At 37.4% G+C, this 23392-nt stretch overlaps 1 protein-coding gene across 3 annotated transcripts; it reads right to left on the bottom strand.

Annotated features, from left to right (window-relative positions):
* Nucleotides 1–1438: 1438 nt before the first annotated feature.
* LOC118827103 (SEC14-like protein 2) lies at nucleotides 1439–22900 on the bottom strand. 3 transcript variants are annotated; one of them, XM_036598317.1, is made up of 12 exons: nucleotides 22545–22898; nucleotides 22061–22136; nucleotides 16708–16751; nucleotides 13936–13998; nucleotides 13321–13509; nucleotides 9551–9646; nucleotides 9304–9364; nucleotides 9088–9171; nucleotides 8708–8814; nucleotides 6420–6559; nucleotides 4135–4304; nucleotides 1439–4040 (listed from the first exon to the last, which is right to left on the bottom strand). In XM_036598317.1, exons 1-12 carry the CDS (start codon nucleotides 22596–22598, stop codon nucleotides 3895–3897), a joined length of 1230 nt encoding a protein of 409 aa, XP_036454210.1. In that variant the 5' UTR covers nucleotides 22599–22898; the 3' UTR covers nucleotides 1439–3894. The 3 variants fall into 3 exon arrangements, with proteins under 3 accessions (XP_036454210.1, XP_036454212.1, XP_036454211.1); XM_036598319.1 differs by lacking the exon at nucleotides 22545–22898 and adding an exon at nucleotides 22413–22520; XM_036598318.1 differs by lacking the exon at nucleotides 22061–22136 and having other exon boundaries at nucleotides 22545–22900.
* Nucleotides 22901–23392: the final 492 nt, after the last annotated feature.

Here is a 23392-nt window from a genome sequence, read left to right as displayed (position 1 = left end):
ATAATGATTGAAAGAGTCAACACAGCGTGGTACTTTCTGAACTTTATATCATATCTCCGATCTGGACAACCTCATTTATTTCAGTCTAATTTTAGCTCCTATAAAACATTGAGGCAACTCTTGAGAAAGACCATTGGCGAAGTTGATCACATAGTAAAATATTACCTCCACATGCCTTCAATAAAAAAAACACTCAGGCTTACTGTTCAGTTATTCATCTTAAAGTGAAAAGCAGAAAAAGCAGTGTGTAAGATGTGGAGGGATCTTTTAGCAGAAATTGAATATAGTATACAAAACCATGTTTTCATTAGTGTATAATAACCTGTAACTACGAACAGTTGTGTTTTTGTTAGCTTAGAATGATCCCATCATATCTACATAGTGAGCGTGTCCTCTTCCAACAGAGGCCACCATGTTGTGCTGCAGGTTTCTGCGGCAGCCCAGAGCAGACAAACCAAACACGGGCTCTAGAGAGCGCCTTTTGTGCTTTTACGTTGAAGCAACAGCTTGAACTTGGTGGCACTATTGCTCTGGTTGGAAGAAACAGAAAGAAGAATTAGTGGTTGCTGTCGGTGCTGGCTGAACATTTTGTGTTGTGAGAAGTTTGAGTTAACTCAAATTTTGACAAATGGACAATCATTACTTATTATTCAGCACAAGAAAAAGCGAAGGAGGGTAAATCCTCATCGTCAAAGAAGAAAAACATGAAGGAAAACAAAATCAGGACAGGAGACAGCAGAAAACTTGATGGCTGCCATAGTTTCTACTACACGTTTGGAAAGGGAGGGATGAGGGAGGGGTATTCAGTTGGTTGCAGTCAGCAACCTCACCACTACATGCCACTAAATCTTACATGCTTTTAAGCCTTATTATTCTGCAAGTGCTATGAATACGTACATTATTATGTAAGTCAGGTAACAATAAGAATGAGTAACTGAAATGTGGACATAGGAGCCTTTGCAGTTACATGTTTTGTGGATTATCTAAGTGGAAATAAGTTGACACATCCTCTACATCAAACACAGTTCTGCACATTTTATTGGACAATTATTGTTTCAAAAACAAAAACAAATAAGAAATAAAACAAAACATCAAATGTGGCATGTGCAAAAGTTATGGTGCGTTTTATATATTTTTTTCATGTTCATTTTTTTGTGCACTAAAATTCCATATATATATATATATATATATATATATATATATATATATATATATATATATGTTTCCTTTAGAGGATGGATCTAACACTGCATGTTCTTATGTATGGTATGAAGGAATACTGAGTAATACTGCTCACCTTTATCAAAACATTGGCACCATGTAGTGGTTGGGAGCCCACATGTAGGTCCTTAATATGGTACACAATCATTAGGTGGCAGTATCAGTTAAGTGTTTAAATTATGCACATCATATGCAAACACATGCAGACTCACACTGCTGTGATTTAAATATCAGCATTTAATTTGTTAATTAATCCAACATAAGGCAATTTGTGAGTTACCAGAACACACTGCAAGATACACATTAAACAGACTGCAGGTCTGCAGACAATAGGCACTAATCTATGGGTCCTGTTTTAGGGACAGGCAGTACTCAAGCATTCACTGAATTACTAATACCTGCAATTAAAAAATAAGTGTTTGCATTATCAGTCTGTTTGTAATGACACCTGATGATTAACAAAACAAAAGACAAATATTCGCATCAGCCATCAGAACGGCAATACTCAGCACATTAAAATACATTCTTTGTTCACTATTCCAAAGGAAAAAAAGAGCCTTATGTAGTTAAAAATTGAACTTTAAAAAGGTCTGATTAAAATAGTCAGTATATAGAAAATGATTAACTGTGCTTATTGAACCATTAAGTAAATAAAAGGCAATATTTTCATTCACACTGCTTTGGATGGCCTGAAGCTCACTATGATGCACCCATCTGTAGGGATGGCTTAAAAAATGCAAACATTACTTTGTTCTTGTACAACTTGCTGTAGAAAAACTGGGCAATATGTAAGAGCTAGTATAAGAAAATAACTAACTAAAAAATAAAATAGACCATGTTGTAATTCTATATTTTGATGTAAAGCTGTAAAACAGCAAGCGGCAGTGACTCACTGCCAGTACATGGGTACGTAAATACTCCTGTCATCAAGATCACTTCAGTCAACCTGTAATTTCCTTATTCTGGTATATAAACCTTGATTTTTCTTTCTGATTAAGGAAACTGGAATGAGCTTCGGGAATCCTAATCTCCATCAGTACCTCTATTTCTGAATGTTCTTTTCCAGGTAGTATTATGTTTGGGGATAAAACCTGACACTTTAGATTGTTCCTATGGAGTACATAGTGTATATTAAAGACTTGGAGGAACTTTAGTATTTTTTATGTCCATGTTGAATACGACTCTGAACTTTAAGCTTTTAGTTACTTTAGGATTAGCAGCTAGGAGCTCTGGCCCACTGTACAACAACACTGGCCCAATGGAACAACAAAAGAATATAATTATCAAGTTCCATTGTAAATATATCAGTGTATATCCAAAGACTTATATTCCTCATAATTAATAACACCAATTATTAATAGATACATTCATCAAAGCATGTGTAGAACGGTCTATATCTCTGCGCACTAGACAACAGCGGAAAGCAGAAAAGCAGTGAAGGCGGCAGAAGTTGATCTGAAGTGTTTTTTGTGATTTGAAGTAATGAAAAATACAGCAATTGTTCATCTTTCTTCATTTCTTCATTTTAGTGCTTGTTACCACATTAAGTATGTTTTTTAGCTTGAACTGACAACACGTTTTACAGTGTAAGAGCACCGAAAGAGCATTCCTGAGTCTAAGTTTGATTTTATTCATTTTCTCTTCCTGTATAAAAGACCAAAAACAGCTGAAGACGTGTTTCCAGCATCTCTTGTAAAATTTTAGCCATCAAAAGCCTAAAAAAATCCATTACTGGCCTACACTTAGCATGTTTAAACACCCCTAGGGCAACGGTTGTTTTTCTCTTAGCTCTTTGAGGACTAGGTGAAAAAAATATTGCAAAAATATCTGTAATATTATAAAATTACTTGGCATTGGCGCACTACTTGTTAGTAAGTTAGCGCCCCAGTTTTTGTTTTTTTTTCCACCCGAACCCCTAAGTGTAAGGGAAAAAACAGTGCAGCATGCAAAGTGTTAGCCAGTTTATTTCCCGATACGTTAAGCATCTGGCACACCGCAGTTGTTGAATAAAATCATGAGGAATAAGTGGAACTTATGGAATGCACTTCCATTTTTATCTAATTCTTCATGGTTTTGGTACAACAGACATAAATCAGGAACAAAAATAGCAGATAATTACTGGGAGTTTGTACATTTCAAAATGGGTTTACCTGTAATTATAATTTTCTACCACTAGGGGTAGCATTATCATAGTCAGGAGTAGTTCCAAATATAAGAATGTTCACATTGTATGTGTATAAACGTGCATGTAATGCATGAAACTGTGCGCATGAGACCCCGGTTTTTGTGTTTCTTTACATGGGCTATACAAGAAGTAAATTTTCTCTTCCTGTCTTAGCAACAAAACATGCAGGGGAAAACCTCTATCAGCACAGCTGCATAGAAATCTCTCCAATTCAAATAAACACGGTGTAAAATGTATCTGGACTGTATTAGCAGGACAATAATGCTGTAATTAATGCAAATTTTGTGCAAATTTTCATTAAGACAAGATTTAGAGAAAATTATGTCAACACGGGCATATTCTCTGCAGCATTTTTGTTACTTCATCCACTGTGTAGCAATTACAGCTTTAAAACTCTTTTCATTTAATGTCTTGTGCAAGACATGCTGCTTCAAATGCTGGTTTGCTTTGCAGTTATAGTCTCAGTCTCCAAACCAACAGTTCTACAGTCACATCTTATTGGCTGCTTCCTGCTCTGATGCTTTGCTCATCTCAGGCTCTGATTGACTGTCATTACTGGGCAGGAGGACCTCCACAGTGAAGCTGACCTTTTTGGACTGAAGTATGCTATAAGTGTTGTCAAATCGTATCACATCTGGAGAAAAGAAAACAATTCTATTAGTAATTCCATTATCAATCCATTTTCATTATCTCAGACATTATTCCCTTTCTCTTTTTTCTGTACTCACACACTCCTGGTTCTGTGCAGGTGAGGGATCCATCTTCAGGTACCAGGTGTGCATTGTAGCGCTGACTGGGCACAACCTCCTGCATCTGACCCGCCTTCATCCTCTCCCCCAGCTTCTTCTTCAAGAAGACTCCAAAGCCAATATCTGCTCCCTCAGAGCAGAACTGCCATCTGCCAAGACAGGAAGATGTGGAGAAAGAGAGGAAGAGAAAGAGAAAGAGACAAGGGGTTGAACAGAGAAACACAAACAGAAAAAGTAAAAGCGATAGTTCAGAATAAAATCTAATTTCTAATACAATCTAATTTACACAATTTTCTTCCTTTACGCAAATGTCAATTAGTTAAGACATGTTTGGTGTCTGAAGTTTGCATCTGTAGTTTTGCACTGAAGCCAAGTAATGTAGCTAGTACGTAATGTCATGTAGCTAAAAAGTAATGGAGGCTAAATCATCACACGTTTACCTCAAACAGAGTTGTTAAGTAATCTAAGACAGACTTGCTGATGTGAATTCTGACACTGTATGACATAAAAGCTGTATGTAAGCTTCCTTTACTTTAGCTACATTCGCCTCGTAGCTCCAGCGCAAAACCAAAGAAGCAAAGTTCAGACACCGAACCTGTCTACCTATCCTACTAAACAAGCTATGTTGTCCAGTGCATTTTTCTTTTCTCCTTTTTACTATTAGCATCTGCTAACTATGTGAAATTCACAGCATCTTTAAACAGGCAGCAGTTTGTGGAAAGAATGAAGCCCTCATTCTTGTAACACTTTTATATTGAAATCACAGTTTGAAAGAGGGCAATTTTCAAATCTTTTGAGCTGCCATTTTAATTATGGCCTACATTATCAACAGTACTGATATGTTTTAAGTGAGGAAAGAACACAGAGCTTGTGAACTGCCTGTACATGAGTTAGACCAATCAGACATAACTAAACACTCATGTGTTGGTACATGACAGCAGAGCCACAGCTAACTGGCAGTCTGAAACACTATGGTTATTGTTTAAGTCTTAAGTCTGACAAAGTAGATATTCTGATCTTTTTGGCTAAACAAAAAGCCTGGAGCTTAAATTAAAGAAAACAGTCACAATTTAAATAGCAGTCGCGAAATAAGTCAGGTAAATTGCAATTAGATATTTTCCCCAAATAATTCAACCCTATATAGGAACATGTGACATTTCACACAGCCTATGCACAGTTTAAAACTTTTTTAAAGCAAAACAACTAAAAATGTAGTTTATGTAAAAATACATAAACAACCAATAGGAGTGTGACATCTGATTCAAAATGTGTGGTATATTAGGCTGCTGTTGGTTTGATAGACTATAATTATGCACAAACATTACAGGAACATTTTCCCACTGTCTTTGTATGAGTACTATCTGTTGAATGCCATGCTTATATGTAACCATAATCTTAAAAGTGTCAAATTAGTGCATTTTACTACTACATACCTTTGTACTGATTATTGTACATAAAATAATTTGAACATCAACAGTTTATACAATGTCTATTTTTGTATGAGCTTTGTGATAAAGTGCGTCCCTCGATCTGGCAGTATGCTGTGGCAGGGGACACACCTTATGGGTAGCGTCGGGCAAGTGGTCCAAGTAACTAGAAAGGATTAAGCTGTTACAAGAGTTCTTCTCCCCATCACCTTTATTTACACCAACATTTAGGATTATTTACATATTTACACGCGCACACATAATAAACGAAAACAAAACGAAGACAAAATGAAAATGGTCTCTGCAGCTATGAGACTGACACTCGCATCACCTTCAATCTTCCACCAAGCTGAAAGAAGCGATCCTCCTGTAGCCCCCAGTAATATTTGGGGTGCTCCTCCCTAGGATATACCCATTACTGGCCCGGGTTAAAACAAGTGCTTGATATATCCAAATATATATTTACATGCAACAGTAAATAATTCATGTTCTTCCTTACTGATCAAATTTACATTCACAACATCATTAATATTCATTTACAACTCAGTGTACACTTCTTAACCAGTTTTACTCTTCTTGCAGTTTTTGTCCTCCCCATCCTCTACAGAGGATGGACTCACCCTGGTAAGTAAATCGCAGGTGAACCCATTCAGTTCTCTTTGTTCCCCAAAGCAAGGATAATCAGTCTTCAGGTAAGTACAGGTAAGTGTTTGCAATCAATCATTATATTGTGATGCGTAAAGGGGTACTTTACATTATCACAAGCTTCTTCTATAAAATAAGTTTACTAAGATGGGTGCCATCTTATTTAAACGCTATAGTTTTCCGTGTTCTCACCTGAGCACGCAGCCCGGTGCCAGGATCTCATACTCCAGCTGCTGGGAGGAGCCGCGGCTGATGGACACACTCTGGTCATACTGTACCTTGATAAACTCCCGCGCATAGTAAGACCTGGGCACCTGCCCTCCTTGCTTAAGCTGTGCAGAGACGAACAGGTTAGAACATTAACATGCGGGTGATTCAGTTCAAACGTAAGATAGAAAGAAAAAATGAAACTTATTCAAAATTAGGAAGATTAATGGTAAGACTGCTGTGGTTAGTATGATACTTTGGAGATGTAATATGCTTTAGATAAAATCTACATTTATGTTCACAGTATACATTACTAAGAATGAACATCTCCGCACAGAAGAACCAGCAGATTATCACGAAACAGAACACCTTCAGTGCATTTCTGTAACGTATTGGGAATCCTCTCGGTATAAAATAAAATGTTAAAGCCCAATAGTGCGAGTGTGAGCAACAGCAAAGCAACATTTAAAAAACCTCTACATAATGTAAATGTTCTAGAAAAAAAAATATTAATAAAAAAACCTTGATATTATGGTTCTCTGTGCCAATATCTGTAACGGAAAGACTGATATTGATTGACTTTCACTGCCAGCACTAAAAAGTGATCAGACTGCTTAATCACTGCAGTGCGTCAATGCAATCTGTAATGCACAGTTGAGCAACAAACTGCATTTAAGGAGATGCTTGCCGATGCTACTGCTAATGCAGTGAGAGCTCATACTGGAGAACAGCTCTTCTGAAGTGCATAGGCTATTTTCTACAGCACTACAGCATCAAGATTCTAGGCCTAAAAGGCTTATGGTAAAGCTGCCGTTGCCTGATCTTAAACAGAGGCTTGATGTTGTAAATTCAGCTTGATCTGTGTAAGCAGGAAGCATTATATCAGCAAAGGCAAAGATGATGCATCTCAGTCTCACTGAAACCCCGTTAGAAGACAGAAAACACTGCTTTAACCAACTCTGAACAAGGCCTGATATTTAACAATCTAGTATTCGATTTAAATCAGTACCAGCTGTAGTTCAGATCAGCAGTTACAGATACAGCCATAAAAGACAATAAGTCACTGTAAACTGGACCATCCTGTTATGAACACAATAAACACTGTTCAAGCTCAGCTTGACTGTGTTTGCTGCAAGAGCTACAACTTATTATTAACAGGGTCAATATCAGGTGATTTTCAACACAAGCCCTCAAAAAGATATTACTATCTTCTTCTTCATTTTAAACCAGGTAACAAGGGACTATATGTCTATTACCATGGAATAATGCATTTAGCATCACATCAAACTATGACACTAGAACTACATTAATTACAGGGTAGTACGGCACAGCACAGTTAGAAATTATATTTTGTTATCATTTCCTTTGCTAACTGACCCATACTGTACTTCTATAAGTCTATAAAACAAGGCCATGAGTTTAGAGCCAAAGGTTGGTTACTACAAATGCAACTGACCGTTGCCAAATCCTGGTAAATCCTGCTTATGGATAGTTTTTGTTAGGTCCATCAAATTTTAGCTCAGACCACATTGTGGCAAACAGACTAAAAAGTAGCGCAAAAGAAAATTAAGAAGCACACAACGTAGAGTACATCCAGGCAGAGAAAAACAGCACAGACCAGCAAGAATTCCATGCTGGTCTAAACTGGTTTATGCTGGTTTGGTGCTGGTTTAGCCGGTCACCCAGCATGGTCATTTCCAAAACACAACATATGCTGGTTTTGCTGTTGACTGGCATTTTAAATTCCATTGCTGCTGACCAGAATACCGAAATGCAACATATGCTGATTTTTCTGGCACAGACTCTTACTAGTTGTGAGATTGAGCTGTGAGTGTGTTGTCTGCTTAGTTGTACCCAAATTATTTCCAGCCTTCAGGAATGAAATAATAATAAAAAAAACAGTATGTGTCTGAATTACAAGCTCCACAATAACATTTCTGCACCTCTCTTAGCCTAATAATTCTGACAAATTTACTGTCACAGACATTCTGACTGGTTTGTTTTGAGGACTTTTGTCAGATTTTTTTTCCTTTGCATGATGACAGAAACAGCACAGAGATGGGTGTGATTGGCTGAGAGGCACATCAATCTTTTATTTATAAATGATCAATTGACACAGAAGCTACAGAACTCACAGATATCGTTATCCGATGGGAAACGGACACAGGTACGCACAGTTCTACGTTCAGAGTAGTAAACATACCATGGCATAAAAACAGTGCTGTTAGGTAGTGTGACGACCCTTTCTGTCCTCTGAGATCTTCTTCTCTCACCTTAGTTCTGCAGCGGGGGTCTCCGTCGGGGTCAGTCATTTTTCCCCCATAAATGGCCGGGAGTTCATCTGGGTCGATATGTTTCAGTAACACTTCCTGCCAATTCGCTGAGTAGGCACAAAACAGATTAAATTTACATTCCAATGTGTGCTTAAACTGCATGACCTCAGTATTGGACACTGAATTTCTAGATATTCGTGACAAATATGGCAGAAGATCATTAGTACTCTACTAGAACCCATATCAACCAAAGCTCATGTTATATGTTTATTATATTTAAATTAAAAGTTAAGTGAATTCATTCTTAGCCAAAGTCATGTGTGCATTGGCTATCTGAGGGACAGATACTAGAGACAGGCTGATCTGTGTGTTTATCTTACATCCCAGAACGATGACCTTGCGTCTGGTCTCCTCACTCAGAAAATGCTTCACCAGATTGTAGGCCACAGAAAACAGTGTGTGTGCTGCAACAAAATGAGATATTTTCAAGTCATCAAGTCACACAACACAAGCTGTCAGAACAATATATTCACTTCAAACAATGCTAAGCAAATTGTGTTTGTGTAACTGTATATTAACTGGATATTACAATTTACCTTTTATTACAAATAACCTCTTGAGTGTTTCAGGATAGTTGTCCTCAAACATGGTCAGGATCTGCAAGATCGAAAATATGAGTTCTCAAGAGTTCTGTTTCTTTACGCCATGTTAAACAAAGGGTCATGACATGTAAATATTTACACATTTCAGTGGTCAGCAGAGGCTCTTTTGAGGCAAAGCAGATAGTAGAGCAGTAGAGTATAGAGTACACACAGAGAAGAATACACAGGGATATAATCTTACCTCTCCTCCCAGGTCTGCAGCAGGTTTCCATAAATGCTTCAGGCCCATATCATCACAGTCATAGATCATCGTTACGGACTCCACGTTTTTCCCCAACTGATATGCAAGAGAGAGAAGAGCAGAGGAAAAAGAAAATAGGAGGTTGCCCATAGCACATAGCACAAACAGTGAAGGAACAGGAGACAACTGATGTAGAAGGATGTAGACATGAACACAAGCATGGGAAATGATAGTTCTCACTTTATTAGCTGGTTTGACTTGGCTATAGAAAGAGACAAGAGACGTTTGTACGGAGCAGACAATAGTGCAGGACATAATTATTGCTTTTCTGAGAGCAGTAATGTGTGTTGATGCCTCCACCAAACAAATCAGACCATGCAAACTTCTGTTTTCTATTTTACATTTGAAATAAAACAAACTATGTAAGCTGGGAACTGTGATTTCCTATACTTGTATTTACTATTGATTACTCTTGTAATTATTCATAACATAGGGGGTGACACCACTGCTCTCCATGTGGCAGACAGAGGTTGGATCCCTGGTTTGATCCACTGTAACAAGCCGGTCATCATAACAATAGTAGAACCCTTTTTGGTGCTATATAAAACCCTTTTCAAAAAGTTTTATATAGAACCATCTACAGCACATTCTCCACCAATCTGAAGAACGCTTTCATGATGCAAAAGTGCATTAATTAAGCAAAGCGTTCTTTGAGTGTTCGGGGTTCTATATAGAACCATTTTTTAAACTAAAGAACCGTTAAAGAACCATCTTTTTTAAGGGTGTATGAACCTCAGGGTCACTGAACTCTACGTAAGAGCTACAAAGAGCCTGGCATAAATATACCTGTTTTTACATTTAAAACTTGATTAAGGAAGTTATCCACACCCTTTATTACTATTTGTTTGGATGCTGTTCAAAAGAAATAATAATTATGCAATGTGATGCTTTCGTACAAATAATATCACTGCTTTGGTGGAACTTTCAGCGATGCGGTAATGCATCATATCGATAGTCCTTCAGATAGTAATGCATTAGAATTCATTAGACTTCTAGAGACATTTGATTTGAAGCAGCACGTGGGCAGCTCTACCCACAAGCTAAGTCACATCCTGGATCTGGTCATCACTAAAGGTTTAAAAAACAAAGGTGTCTCAAATCTCGGATGTTTTCTTATCAGATCACTTCTGTATTTTCTTTCGAATCAATTTAGAAGTAAAGAAGAAAGTACCTGAAAGTTACTTTAAAAAAACGTTACATTGACTCAGAAACAGTTGAGAAGTTTAAAACTGTTTATAATAGTTCAGCGAAATACAGATACGACTCCATCCTGTAATGATCTAGTCTCTGGTCTAAGTGCTAGATTACGGGAAAACCTTGACCTTCTCGCCCCAATAAAAAGGTAGAAAAGTTCGCGCACTCTTAAAAATCTATGGATGAATGCGGAAATACGCCAGCTTAAGAGAAATTGTCGTAAATCAGAGTGCTTATGGAGGAAAATTAAACTGTAGGTACACTATGATATTCTCAAAGAGCAGATCTCAGTTTATAATAATGCTATAAAAATATGTCCAGACAGTCATATCTCTCTATAATGTAATCAATAGAGACAAAAATAATACCAAAATCCTTTTTTCCACTATAGACCGACAAATAACCCTAACTTGTCTGCTAGTGCGTTTAATGATGATTTATCTTCTAATATCTGTGAAGAGTTCGCAATTCATTTCCAAAATAAAATAGATCTGATACGACAGGGTGTAGCTCAGCAGACTCAAACAAGCTCCTATAATGTTCCTGATAGGTCACCTACATCAGTAATGACATCTTTCTCTGTTATCAACTATGAGGAGCTCACAACTATTTTAAACAAACTAAGTTCATCCACGTGTGATCTTGACCCGGTTCCTACTTCATTCCTTAAGATGGTTTTTGATTGTGTGCACAATGATGTTTTAACTATTGTAAATTGTTCTCTGTCAACAGGTGTTTTTCTAGATGCTTTCAAAAACTGCCCTGGTGAAGCCTCTGCTAAAAAGAGCAGCATGGATCCTTCCATACTAAACAATTTTAGACCGATTTCAAATCTACCTTTTCCAAGTCAAGTCTTAAAAAAAGTTGTTTTCAAACAACTAAATACGTATCTAATATCGAACAATTTATATGAGAAGTTTCAGTCAGGTTTTTGTTCTAACCATAGTACAGAGACAGCACTGATTCGCATTATGAATGACCTCAGGCTCAGCACTGATGCACAGAATCCTTCTATTTTGGTTTTATTAGATCTTAGTGCAGCCTTTGACCACAAGATTTTACTCCAGCGTCTTGAATGCTGGGTCGGCCTCTCAGGCATAGTTTTAGAATGGTTTAAATCATATTTAAGTAATAGGCAGTTCATGATTTCACTTGGAAATCATTCATCAAAATGATTTGCCGTTTCTTATGGAGTCCCCCAAGGTTCAGTCTTAGGGTCTTTGCTTTTCTCTTTGTGCATGCTACCTCTAGGTGATGTTATTCGGAAACATAGTACAAATTTTCATAGCTATCCTGACGACACCCAGCTATACATTTCTATTCCTCCTGAAGATCAGGACTCTGTAGACAGACTAACCAGCTGTGTGTCAGATATTTCTCAGTGGATGTCGTAAAATTTTCTACAATTAAATCATGAAAAAACTGAATTACTGATTGTTGGTACAGAAACAGAAATGATTTTTGAGAAACCTCGTTCTTTAGCTTCATCTATCAAACCTGAAGTACAAAACCTGGGTGTGATCTTAGACTCTGAGCTCTGTTTTGCTCCACATGTAAACATGGTCACTAAAGTAGCTTTTTATCATTTAAGAAATATCGCTAAAGTTCGGCCTTTTCTATCTCAGAGCGACACAGAGAAACTTGTTCATGCATTTGTTACTAGCAGTCTCGACTACTGTAATGCTCTTCTTGCTGGACTTCCTAAGAAAACTACACATCCCTTACAACTTGTACAAAATGCAGCAGCGCGCATCCTAACAAAAACAAAAAAGAGAGATCACATCACTCCTGTTTTGAAAGAGCTGCACTGGCTGCCTGTATCATTCAGGATAGATTTCAAGGTTCTGCTACTAGTCTTTAAAGCTCAAAACAACCTAGCACCTGCTTACATCACAGAGTGTGTGTCTGTTTATGTTCCGGCACGTAATCTAAGATATGCAGATAGTGGCCTTCTACAGATACCCTCTGTAAAATACAGAAAACATGGAGGGACTCATTCAGTTATTATGCTTCTAAACTGTGGAACTCAATTCCACCTTTTATTAGACAGTCAAGCTCAGTGCTCACTTTTAAGAAGCACCTAAAAACGTATCTATTTAAATTAGCATTTAACTAAAACTGAATGTCTCGTGGTGTTTATCTTGTAATTTAATCTTCATTTTCTTCTGATTCTAATTAAGTACTAATAATCTCTTTTTTAACTGTGTTTTATCACCTGTCTGTAAAGCACTTTGAGCTGCCATCGGCATGAAAAGTGCTATATTAATAAAATTATTACTGAATTATTATTACGAATCTGTGACATTTCAGAGGTACTGAATGGAAATCTTCTTACTAAAATGGATCTTTAAGAACTGCCAAAACACAGTTATAATACATGGCAATCAAGAAGGCACTTGTACAGTCTGAGAGCAAAGGGAGAGGGGCTCAAACGTGCCTGCTGTTGGCCACTTCCTGACCCACCCACTTCACAGGTAAGACAGGTGAGTATGGACAAGGTAGGTTAGAGAACATACCCGGACGCTCTGTAAGTCACACTCTTTCCACAGCATCTCGCAGTCTCGAACTTTATACTTGAGGAAGTCCTGCTTGGAGACAGACAGCAGGATAGGTTTGGGATCCACTGGCCCGACGACATCATAATAAACAGGGCTGCCCTCTCGGTCATGGCCACATATGCCTCCAGCAAGGTACTTATCTAAAACCTGGACAAACAGCACAATAGCAACAGGCAGCAACAAAAGGATAAAGTTAAACATTTGAACTATTTTAAGAGTTAGGATTAGTGCAACTCAGCAGCAATCTCAGTTTTTACTGTTAGCTTTGCAGTGTATTGTACTATGAAGCACAACGTTTGACTCAAATACTGTATAAATGATGCTCCAGTCAACAGCAAAGTTGAAACATTTAATTTTATATATCAAATCAATACACCACTGCACTGAATTTGAATGACTGATTTTGTAATTCGTTACATCTATTGATTTCTCAAGTAACTTCTGTTATGTTCTACAAAGCCATAACAAAAATTTTGCAAACATTGGACACCCCAGGTCAGTTTATGCTTTGGTTTTCCAGGTGAAAATTTAGGTGTTCAAATTTTTGCATAGGAATATATGTGTGCATTATACCTCAGGAGGCGTCCATTCAGTCGTGATAGTGTCGGCCTTGATGTGTTTCCGGAACTCCAAATGCTGAAAAGTAAAAGCAGACCATTTCTGAGATTCATACTTCTCAAACGTCTCAGTTTGCTGATGCTGATGTTGAAGAATGCTGATCTGGGATCAGTCTTAGCCTTTTACATAACTGTCTGCACCAATGAGACCTGATCTTAGATCAGTGTTTTTGCTATTATACACTATAAATATGGACCCTCATCTATAATCTATACTCAGTTTTAATGTACAAAGTGTACAGTAGCAGGAACAAAGTAGAAATTTCTATTAAAAAATATGTAAACAAAGTGAGAATATACTGTTTCAAAAGAGCGACCTTAACCTGGAAACACTACAGGAAACTAACAGAAACTATGTTCTTAGCTATAAAGCATAAAAATGCATAAATGTCTGCATATTGTGCATCAAATGCATCTTAGATTCTGGCATATGAGGAAAAGTTTTCCAAGCAGAGAGTAAAGCACTTCAGTAAGTCCATCTGCTCCATGTAAATGTAAAAATCTTCCTAGATACCAGAGTTCTTTCGTGTTAGTGATACTAGATGTGTCTGCATTCAAATGTAGCAAAGAATATTTCAAATATGGTCTGTGTTTTGACACGAGGAGCAGTGGAAAAACAAACAAATGGTGTGTACTGTGGCTCTTCTCATCAAGCTACAGTCACTAGATTATCTCTTTCAACAGGTGGAAAATGGCTTTATGGGTATTCTGTGTGCATTCACTTTAAAATTGCGGAGTCCTTTTTTAGATTAAGCTAACAAGAAAAGATTTTAAATTATTGCCACTAATGGTTTCAGGCTATTTTTGTAGTTTCTAATCATTTAAATCCAATGTTTCCATTCAAAACACATGCATTTACAACCAAAGAAATAAAGTTACTCCTGTGATGTCAGATTTCTCAAATCTAGCCTTTTACTTGTAAAGCTCCCTTTTCTCAAATTCATAAGACCAATGCAGGGATGAGTGAACTCAGTCACCTTCATTGATATTAAAGTAACAGATGATGACAACTATTAGGGTCCAATCAGCAGCAGGGTCCCGAGTGCTGCTTAGTTTTATTGGCTAAAACTCTGACTAATCATACTTAGTGTGCTGCATGAATTTCAGTTCCCACCACACCCTCAAAGGAATTCATACGGGTTCAGACACAATCTTAATGGGCCACTTTATATTAACCCATTCATGTCCAACAACTAAATCTGTGTAGTTACACTTTGGATGAAAACCTAATAGTATCTATTTGAATTTTTAAAACACATTCAATTTTTATACTTATATATAGAATCAAATTTGGATTTTCTATTGTGTTGTTAAAATCATTACTCTAATGTAACCAAAAGAGTAGGTAATATGATAAGTTGAGTAATTAAATACTCACTTTTTAGACAATTGGTTTGAAAAACTTGTATGCAAATCTGTGCACAGATAAGCTTAGAGAACATACAGACCACAGCTTGACCAGACTACAAAATACAATATTCCATCTATTCAACAGTGTGACCTTCACATGTGTTAAAAATTAAAATAATTTGAAATTAATAACGCACTTTAAATGTAAGGCATTTTAACAAAACTGTTGTGTGCTACAATTCATCATTAAATGGGATTTTTCCCAACATTCTGTAAGGCTTGTCAAACCCGACAACAGTTGCTGAGAAAGAATACTTTCAGATTACACGTTTTGTAACAGTTGAAAATATGTTTGTTTTTTTTATAAAGCATGTTTTTGTGTCTGACATTTCACAAGAATACAAAAAATGGACAATATACGTGAAGAGAAATGCAGGACTAGTAAAAACATACAGTCTTGCGCAATGTTTAAATACTTGTGGTCAGATTATGTTTTGTTGATTTTCTAGGTAATAATAAGTTAACACACTGTAGAACCAACAAAAAAACAAACTTAAAGGGGAATTCCACTAATTTTTCAAAATTTCTATATAATTCAATTATAGCCATTATATTTACTATTCAAAATGACTAGTCAACTTACACGTGTGTTTTAAGTTTTTATATGTAATGTTGATGATGGTAAAATAGTGGTACATCTTCAAAAATAAGTTTTCTTTGGGAATGATTTTGCCTCACAAGACCCTGCAGGTACCCCTCCTCAACTGATAGTAAAAAATACATTTTATGGCAAATTCTTCACTCACAATTAACATAAATCAATCAGCAAACCCATTACTAATTTTAAGTAAAACCTTTCTGTAATGTAACTTTTAGAGCCACTGAACTCTACAGACATCTGGTTCCTATCACCAACACTGTGAATAATTCTGACTTGGTAAGTTTCTCTAGAACGGTGCATTTTACATCAAACCACTGTAAATGACGTTAATTAAATTATGCAGAAATGTTTATAAATTGGTGGAATTCCCCTTTAAATATGGCATTTTAGTGTACAGTTTCTATGTATTTATTCTAGTTACCATATTGGCCAAAACTAAAACATAAAATATATAATATGCCATAACTTTTGCACGATATGTCAAACTCAATAAATACATAATAACTGTACATTAAAATGTTCACAAGTGTGTTCTCTGTGGAGGACATGCTAACTTATTTTTACTCAGAAAATCAACAAAACATAATTTGACCAGGGGCGACTGTCTGCTAGTCTATTTACAGTATTTATATACAAGTCTACTCTATTTGCAATGCAACAATATAATTATAATCAAATAAATAATAATAGTATTTGTATAAAAAAACAGTGAAATACCTTCCGTAGCATTGCTTCAGCTTTCTGCACATTGAAATTTCTGGCTGAAAAAAAGGAACAGAAGAAGAAAAGGAGTGAGTACAGCAGAGAAGGAGAAAGAGGAATGTGTGACTACTAAAACTCACACAACAAAGATAAAAAGTGAAAATAGTTCTACTGACGGTTCAAAGTCAGAGGACTTTTTGGACATATTGGACTTTTAACTGACTTGGACCTTAGACGAAATTCTTTTGCGTTGAGTGATCCTATACCTTAATAATATTGACAATAATATTCGACATTTCACTTTGTCATTACCAAAACAATCATAACACAATTTTGACAAATTTGTGACAATTTTAACTCATTTTGAGCAGAACTCAAAAACGCTAGCCAGTACATGACTAGTAAACACAGCTTCGAACAGCTGTACGCACAAAAAACAATGTTATTTTTAATAAAACACAACAAAAGTTTACTTAAACTTTGAATTATGTGTTGAAATACGTGTTTTGGTAGTGACAATTCTTAATGTTACACACAAATTTTAAGACTTTGGGACACACTTTACTTCAAAACAAAGGGATCTAACTGCTCTGAATGTGGTTATGAGGGACAGGGATGCAGTCTCACATCCTGCTCTAAAATGCAGGGGTGTGGCTAAGACAAGGTGTTTTGGGACAGACACCTCCCAACAGAAGTACCCTATAAATTATGATTTTGTATTTATCTTATTAATATCTCTATTATTGCCTTGGGTTTAAATAGATATAAAATACATAGATAAATATAACATAACACTTATAAATATCTAAAGTTTGAATAACTTTTTTTTTTGCTTTTTTCAGTTTGTTTGTTTTTACTGTGGGACAGTTTGAATTAATTCAGCAGAATGGTCCATATATATATAAATTGATCCTTTGTTTCGATCTAGAGTTGGTTAAACTGCAGGTTTATTATTTAGTAAATACTATAACTAACAAACTTACAGTAAGTTAAATAGTTACGAGAGAGTGGAACTGAAGTGTGGGCCCATGTAAAGATCCTTAGAGTTTAAGGAGTTTAACACAATGAACACTGGACCAGAGGAGACCATCTGTGAAGCTGTTTAGGAATGATTTGGTAACATATTAACCATCCAATTGAACAGAACAGAAGGAGTGCAAGGTTCACCGAGTCTATTGATAAGAAAAGTGTGGTCTTGTGCTACTGAGAATTCTGCAGTAACCACTGATATTGGATCACTAGTTATTTAAATCAAACTCTCTTGTAGAGCTGTTGCCATGCAAAGACTCATCACAGTCTTATTCTAATATACAGCTGTTCCACAGGTAGCTACTTTACAAAAGTGGAGTCCTGGAACTAAACTCGGCAGGATGTTTGATTTCCTGAAATAGACACCCATGATTTATTTCCCTATTGTTAAGATTAACTGCTGACACACATTAAAATGTGACGCAGATTTTATAAATATTTCATGTTCTAATGAGGGGAATGTGCTCCGGCCTTCAAAACATGAGCACAACAAACACAACATTTTTCTTTTACCCTTAATCCTAGCCAGTATGGGTGTAATGAATGATTCCTAAAATTCAGAATTCAGTTTAATTCTATTTGGTCATGTCCTGATTCAATACATTTTTCAATGCAGTGAAAAAAAGGAGTGCCTGAAAAGTAGGGATACACTGATACTAGAACTGTGGGCTTATGATGATATCCAGCATTTTTCAAGTAGGTCTCTGCCAAAGAAACTATAGAGACTATAAACCACCTGACTTAGCGCTACAGAGAAACTCAATGCATTAAGATAGAATTAAACTGATGTTGAGTGTATGTTGAGTATTTCACCACAGCCTGGTTGGACGTTTAAGAAGCAGTAATCTTCTTAGTATTCTTTTGTTACTAAAAGATGTACCTGAACCTAAACTTCATCAGGAGAGTAACATGATAACATATGGAAAAAACGTTTTTTATGAGGGTAACTAGGGGTGGGAATCTCTAGGCACCTCACGATTTGATTCGATTACGATTCAGAGGGCTGTAATGCGATTATAAAACGATTATCGTTGCATCTAAACCCAATTATCTCCCCAATTTAGTTGTCGCCAATTCCACCCGCTAGTTAAGACTCCCCCAATCACACGGTACTATCAACGCTAGGAGGGCGAAGGCGAACACAGGCTTCCTTCGAGACCTGTGAAACCAGCCACCGCTTCTTTTCGACCTGCCGCTCACGCAACATCATTGGACAGCTGAACGCGCTCGGAGGAAAGCGCCAACCGCCAGATCTGTTACGTCAGCTAACAGAGGCCTGCGCTGACTAGCATATCGATGCATCTTGATGCATCTTTTTTTCTATACAGGATTTTTATTTTCTCACTGTGTCAGGACTTAAAGCTAAGTATTTGTAATGATCCATAATGAATTTACTTCCAATATCTTTTACTAATAAATCAAATGGAAGTGATGTGGCAAGTGAACTGGAAGGCTCTCATTCACTGCTCTTGTTTTGGAGCACATCTGCGATAAAATGCACAGTTACGGTGAAATAAGATCCAGTGGTAATGGATGTCCACGCAGCACGTTACAGCTGTCCTACTAGTTTTCTTTAGTGATTTTATAACTTCGGTTTTGGTCTTGTTCGTTGTAGAGACGGGAGGGGAGGTCCACTGTGTCAGTAAAATATCTTCGAAACGGGACGTGTGCAGCATAGCGTGAAAGCCCTGTTTCGCAACGACTGAGAACCGCCGTGCAGACTGCAGGTCACATAGCAGCGATGCGTTATTCGCATTTATAAGCAGCGCAGTTGGTTTCCTGATAAGTTAAATCTGCAACGAGAGTCTGTCAAACACAAAAGTTGCGAAGATGTCACTTCTCTTTCGAATTTTCCCGTTCCACCTTAAATGGTGCCGTATTTACATTCGGCGCCGACAGTCAGAATTTAAGGTGGAACAGGAAAATTCGAACAAGACGCAACTTCAGACTCGGAAAACAGTTGAACGTTGAAAGACATTTTATGAGAAACTGATCTACTTCTGAAAAAAAGTTTTCTGGCAGTAATTGGAGGAAAGCGGCTGTAGCTAAAGCTTAAAGCAGAGCAAAGTAAATCTGCGCTCTTGTTCAAGTTATATTGTTTAGCCTATACCAGGACATTATCACATACTGGACAGAAAAAAGTTGTGGCTCCCAAGGTGGTCTGATTTTTGTTGAAAGGACAAAATGGCTCTTCTTAACATTTGGGTTGTGACTCCTGATCTAACCTGGCTTTAATACAGAGGGAGCCAGTCGGATTTCTCGCTCATCCATGTGTGTTTTTGTTATGTGCCGCCACAGACTGTACAGGCGCTGCACTTCTACACTTCCAAGTTCTGCCTTTTGCGTTCCGTCAACATTACGTTATAAATGAACTATTTAGAAAATTGATTTTTGAAGTTTGTAAATCGATTCAGAATCGTTCACGTCCGCATCGCAATGCATCTGAGAATCGATTTTTTCCTGCATCCCTAAAGGTAACTACTGACTAATATGAAAAATAAGAGGTAATTAACAGACACCAAAACTATAAGAATTATGGGTTGCTCAACCCCCAGTGCTTAAGACTTGAGTTTCTGCTGTTTATTTAAGTCATAGAATTTTGAAGTGACAATAATAGTATTTGCCAGTAAACAGAACCATTGGGGTATTAAATTTGAATCTAAAATATAAATATAAAATTATATCTGCCAATATTGTCAACCTTTTTAGGGGGCTGATATTAGGGGGCTAAAGACAACCTTAACTTTTAGAAGTACTCAAAGTAAAACTCGCTCTGCCACCTTACAGTGATCTTTGTGCTGAAAGACAGTACAGACATGAGCCCTCATTCAGTATCGGTTTCATCTTATCTCCCGTAAAACTTTCACCTAATTTAAGCTGCACCCACTGCCATCGCACAGTCATTCAATTGCACACTCCACAGAAAGGCACTACCAAGAAAATGGTGCGCTTTGGAGCAGTCGCACATGAGCCTAAGGTCACCATGCCTTTCAAAGAACCAGCTGGATAGATATACAGCTTCTCAGCATTGGGCGGTGGAGCAGTCAAACTGCGTTCTCTTGAGTGATGGAGCTGGAGTGGCGTTTGTCATCCAGATCTAATCATCCAACATGCTCTCCATTAATGCTGACCAGACATAATCAGAGCCTTTCAGAGCTGCTGGCTCTGAACACAGACATCCACTGTCACAGGGCTGAAGTTTTTAGGAAAACAACCCTGGTACCTTTGGATAAAAGTCCCTTGAGCCTTAAGTACTGAAAGTTTACATTGTGCTGAAATGTGTAACTGACTTTATAAAATGCCTGAAATGGACATTTAGCAAACACATATTCCCAATACTGTTCTGACAGCCACACTGGGAAACTGCAGGCCTATTTAATTCCACAAATATGTTTATGTTTTACAGTTTTATATCAGGACAGAACAATAGATCCTTCCATGGGAGCCCACTGCATGAGTTTATGTGCAACTGTGGGACAAATAGAGTTTGTGTGAGAGGGTATATTTCATAGACCTTTCATTGCCTTACAGAGGTTAGCATGGTAACTAAGCTAACACAGCATCTCAGCTACACTCTTATAGCAATATCATTGTTACAGCATGCTTATAAAACATGCCACACAACTGTATCCATGACTCTGCTTTTCTAAAAACGGCCTTTTTAAGTCTACACTGACTCAAATGTGTGATTTAGTATGTGGCATCAACACTACTGCCATACTGTTTACTTAAATCGGCAAGAAATGTGTTGATTTAAAACATTTTTCCCAACTGATTGACATATTTACATTTATATATCTATTTTTTTAACCAGTCTACCATCCTTAATTGTACATATTGTAACTGTCAATTGTCAGTTACTTTTTCTGCACTTTATATGTGAATAATACTGTATTTTGCACTTCTGATTAGATGCCAACTGGGCTTTTCATGGGCTCTGTACCTGTACTCTGCACAATGACAATAAAGTTTAACCTAATCTAATCTAATCTAATCTTGGACCCATAAATTAAAAACACTAGTTTTGGACTACACTGTAAAGTCTTTGTAAAGGTTTAAGATTAACGTTGCTTTGGGAAGCCAGCACTGTTGTTTTGTTTTACTGAACACAGTGCATTTTAACATCTGGCAAATGACAACATATACAAATTTGCCTCTTGGGTTAACTCTGACTCATTTATGGTCCTGTAAATAGTGTTTAGGTGTTTATAAGTGACAAGCAATTTAGTCAAAACATTTCAAAAGATCCATCTGGAGATGTACTGGTAGTTTTAATAACCACTGAAATATATGAAATCTGCTACAGACTCACAGTCCTATAAATCTATCTTGTTCTCACCTCTAAGCCAGCGCAGTAAGAAGTGGTCACTCTGAAAAGGACACTGTGGCAGAACATCTAGTATCCTCTCACGAAACTGTCCAGCGGAAAAGGTTTTAGAAAAAGATAGAGGGCATTTGGTGAGATGACTGGCAAAGACTTATATCAACCCACAAAGTCAAACAAGAAGGGAATTGAACAGTGCATTAATATCAAGATAACAAACAAGACACCAGTGAAGAGAACAACTTCATAACAAATATCCAAAACATCTGGATTTGGCAGCAGCTCCAGGCAGAACATGAAACAGAAACAGTCCTGCTTCAGGACCAACTTCAAAACAGTGCATTAAGACTCAGTTAATGCATCTCACATGCAACTCCACACGTCTCTCCCTTTGGCCACCCGGTGAGAGGAAGAGCAGCGCGTGCTTGTCCGAAACCGTTAAGGCTTGAAAGACAGCATGAAAGCTGCACAGCAAGAAGCAGCAGCTGAAATAACTCACCTGCGCTAAAGCCTCGGCCTGTTTGGGGCTGAGGTCTCCGACTCTGCCGCTCATCTCGCCTTCATCCGCTTCAGCTAACAAGCCCGAATGAACGGATTTGAACCGGAAACCGGGTTTGGACTACGCATGCGTAGCAAATGTACGTTATTCCGATATCAGAAAACTTGTAGAGGATAAAACGGCTAAATAAAGAAACAATAAACTCATAAAACGGCTCTGCCCATTTCGTTTCACTACGTTCCTGCGCATGCGTAGTCCAAATCGGGCAGGTTGACGTACACTTTCTCATACGCGTAGCCCGAATCGGGTTTCCGGTTCAAATCGCGCACGCCAGAGCCGGTTTTAGGAGAGTCTGGCCAGAGAACCTGTAGAGCAAATAAACCGGCTCTGGTCTGGCCTGACAGGCACTCTCAGCCTGACATGCACCGCCAGAGGGCGCCCGCGAGCGAGTCCTCGATGAATGGGGGTAAATGAGCTAAATGGCTAAAAACTTTTACTATATTTTTCTGTGTTTTATAAATACTTACATTATTATGAAAGTCAGGTAGCAATAAGAGTGAGGAACTGAAATGTGGACATATGAGCCTTTGCAGTTTAATGGGGTAAAAATCTTGGCTCATCCGGTTCCTTCTGTCAGGACAGAAAACAAACTTTCACTTGAACTCACTGCATGAATATGAAGTCTAATGCTCCCCATTACATGGTTTGATGATTTTCTATGTGGAAATAAGTTAACACATTCTCTACAGACAACACAGTTTTGCACATTTTATTGCACAAATACTTGTGATTTTAGAATTTATGCACTAAAATTTGCTGAAAAATTCCAGATTTACATTTGTTTCCTT

This window comes from Colossoma macropomum, unplaced genomic scaffold, assembly GCF_904425465.1.
Source record: "Colossoma macropomum unplaced genomic scaffold, Colossoma_macropomum, whole genome shotgun sequence".
NCBI classification, from domain to species: Eukaryota; Metazoa; Chordata; class Actinopteri; order Characiformes; family Serrasalmidae; genus Colossoma; species Colossoma macropomum.
Note: the sequence above shows the minus strand (reverse complement) of the source record. Positions and strands in the feature narration are given on the sequence as shown.

Excerpts from the sequence above, each read along its gene's own strand:
- LOC118827103 (XM_036598317.1), bottom strand. The coding sequence starts at position 22,598 with ATGAGCGGCAGAGTCGGAGACCTCAGCCCCAAACAGGCCGAGGCTTTA. Across the intron at positions 13,999-16,707 it reads CTGAAGCAATGCTACGGAAG|CATTTGGAGTTCCGGAAACA; the intron begins GTATTTCACTGT and ends TTTACTTTTCAG. Across the intron at positions 9,647-13,320 it reads GTGACTTACAGAGCGTCCGG|TTGGGGAAAAACGTGGAGTC; the intron begins GTATGTTCTCTA and ends CTTGCATATCAG.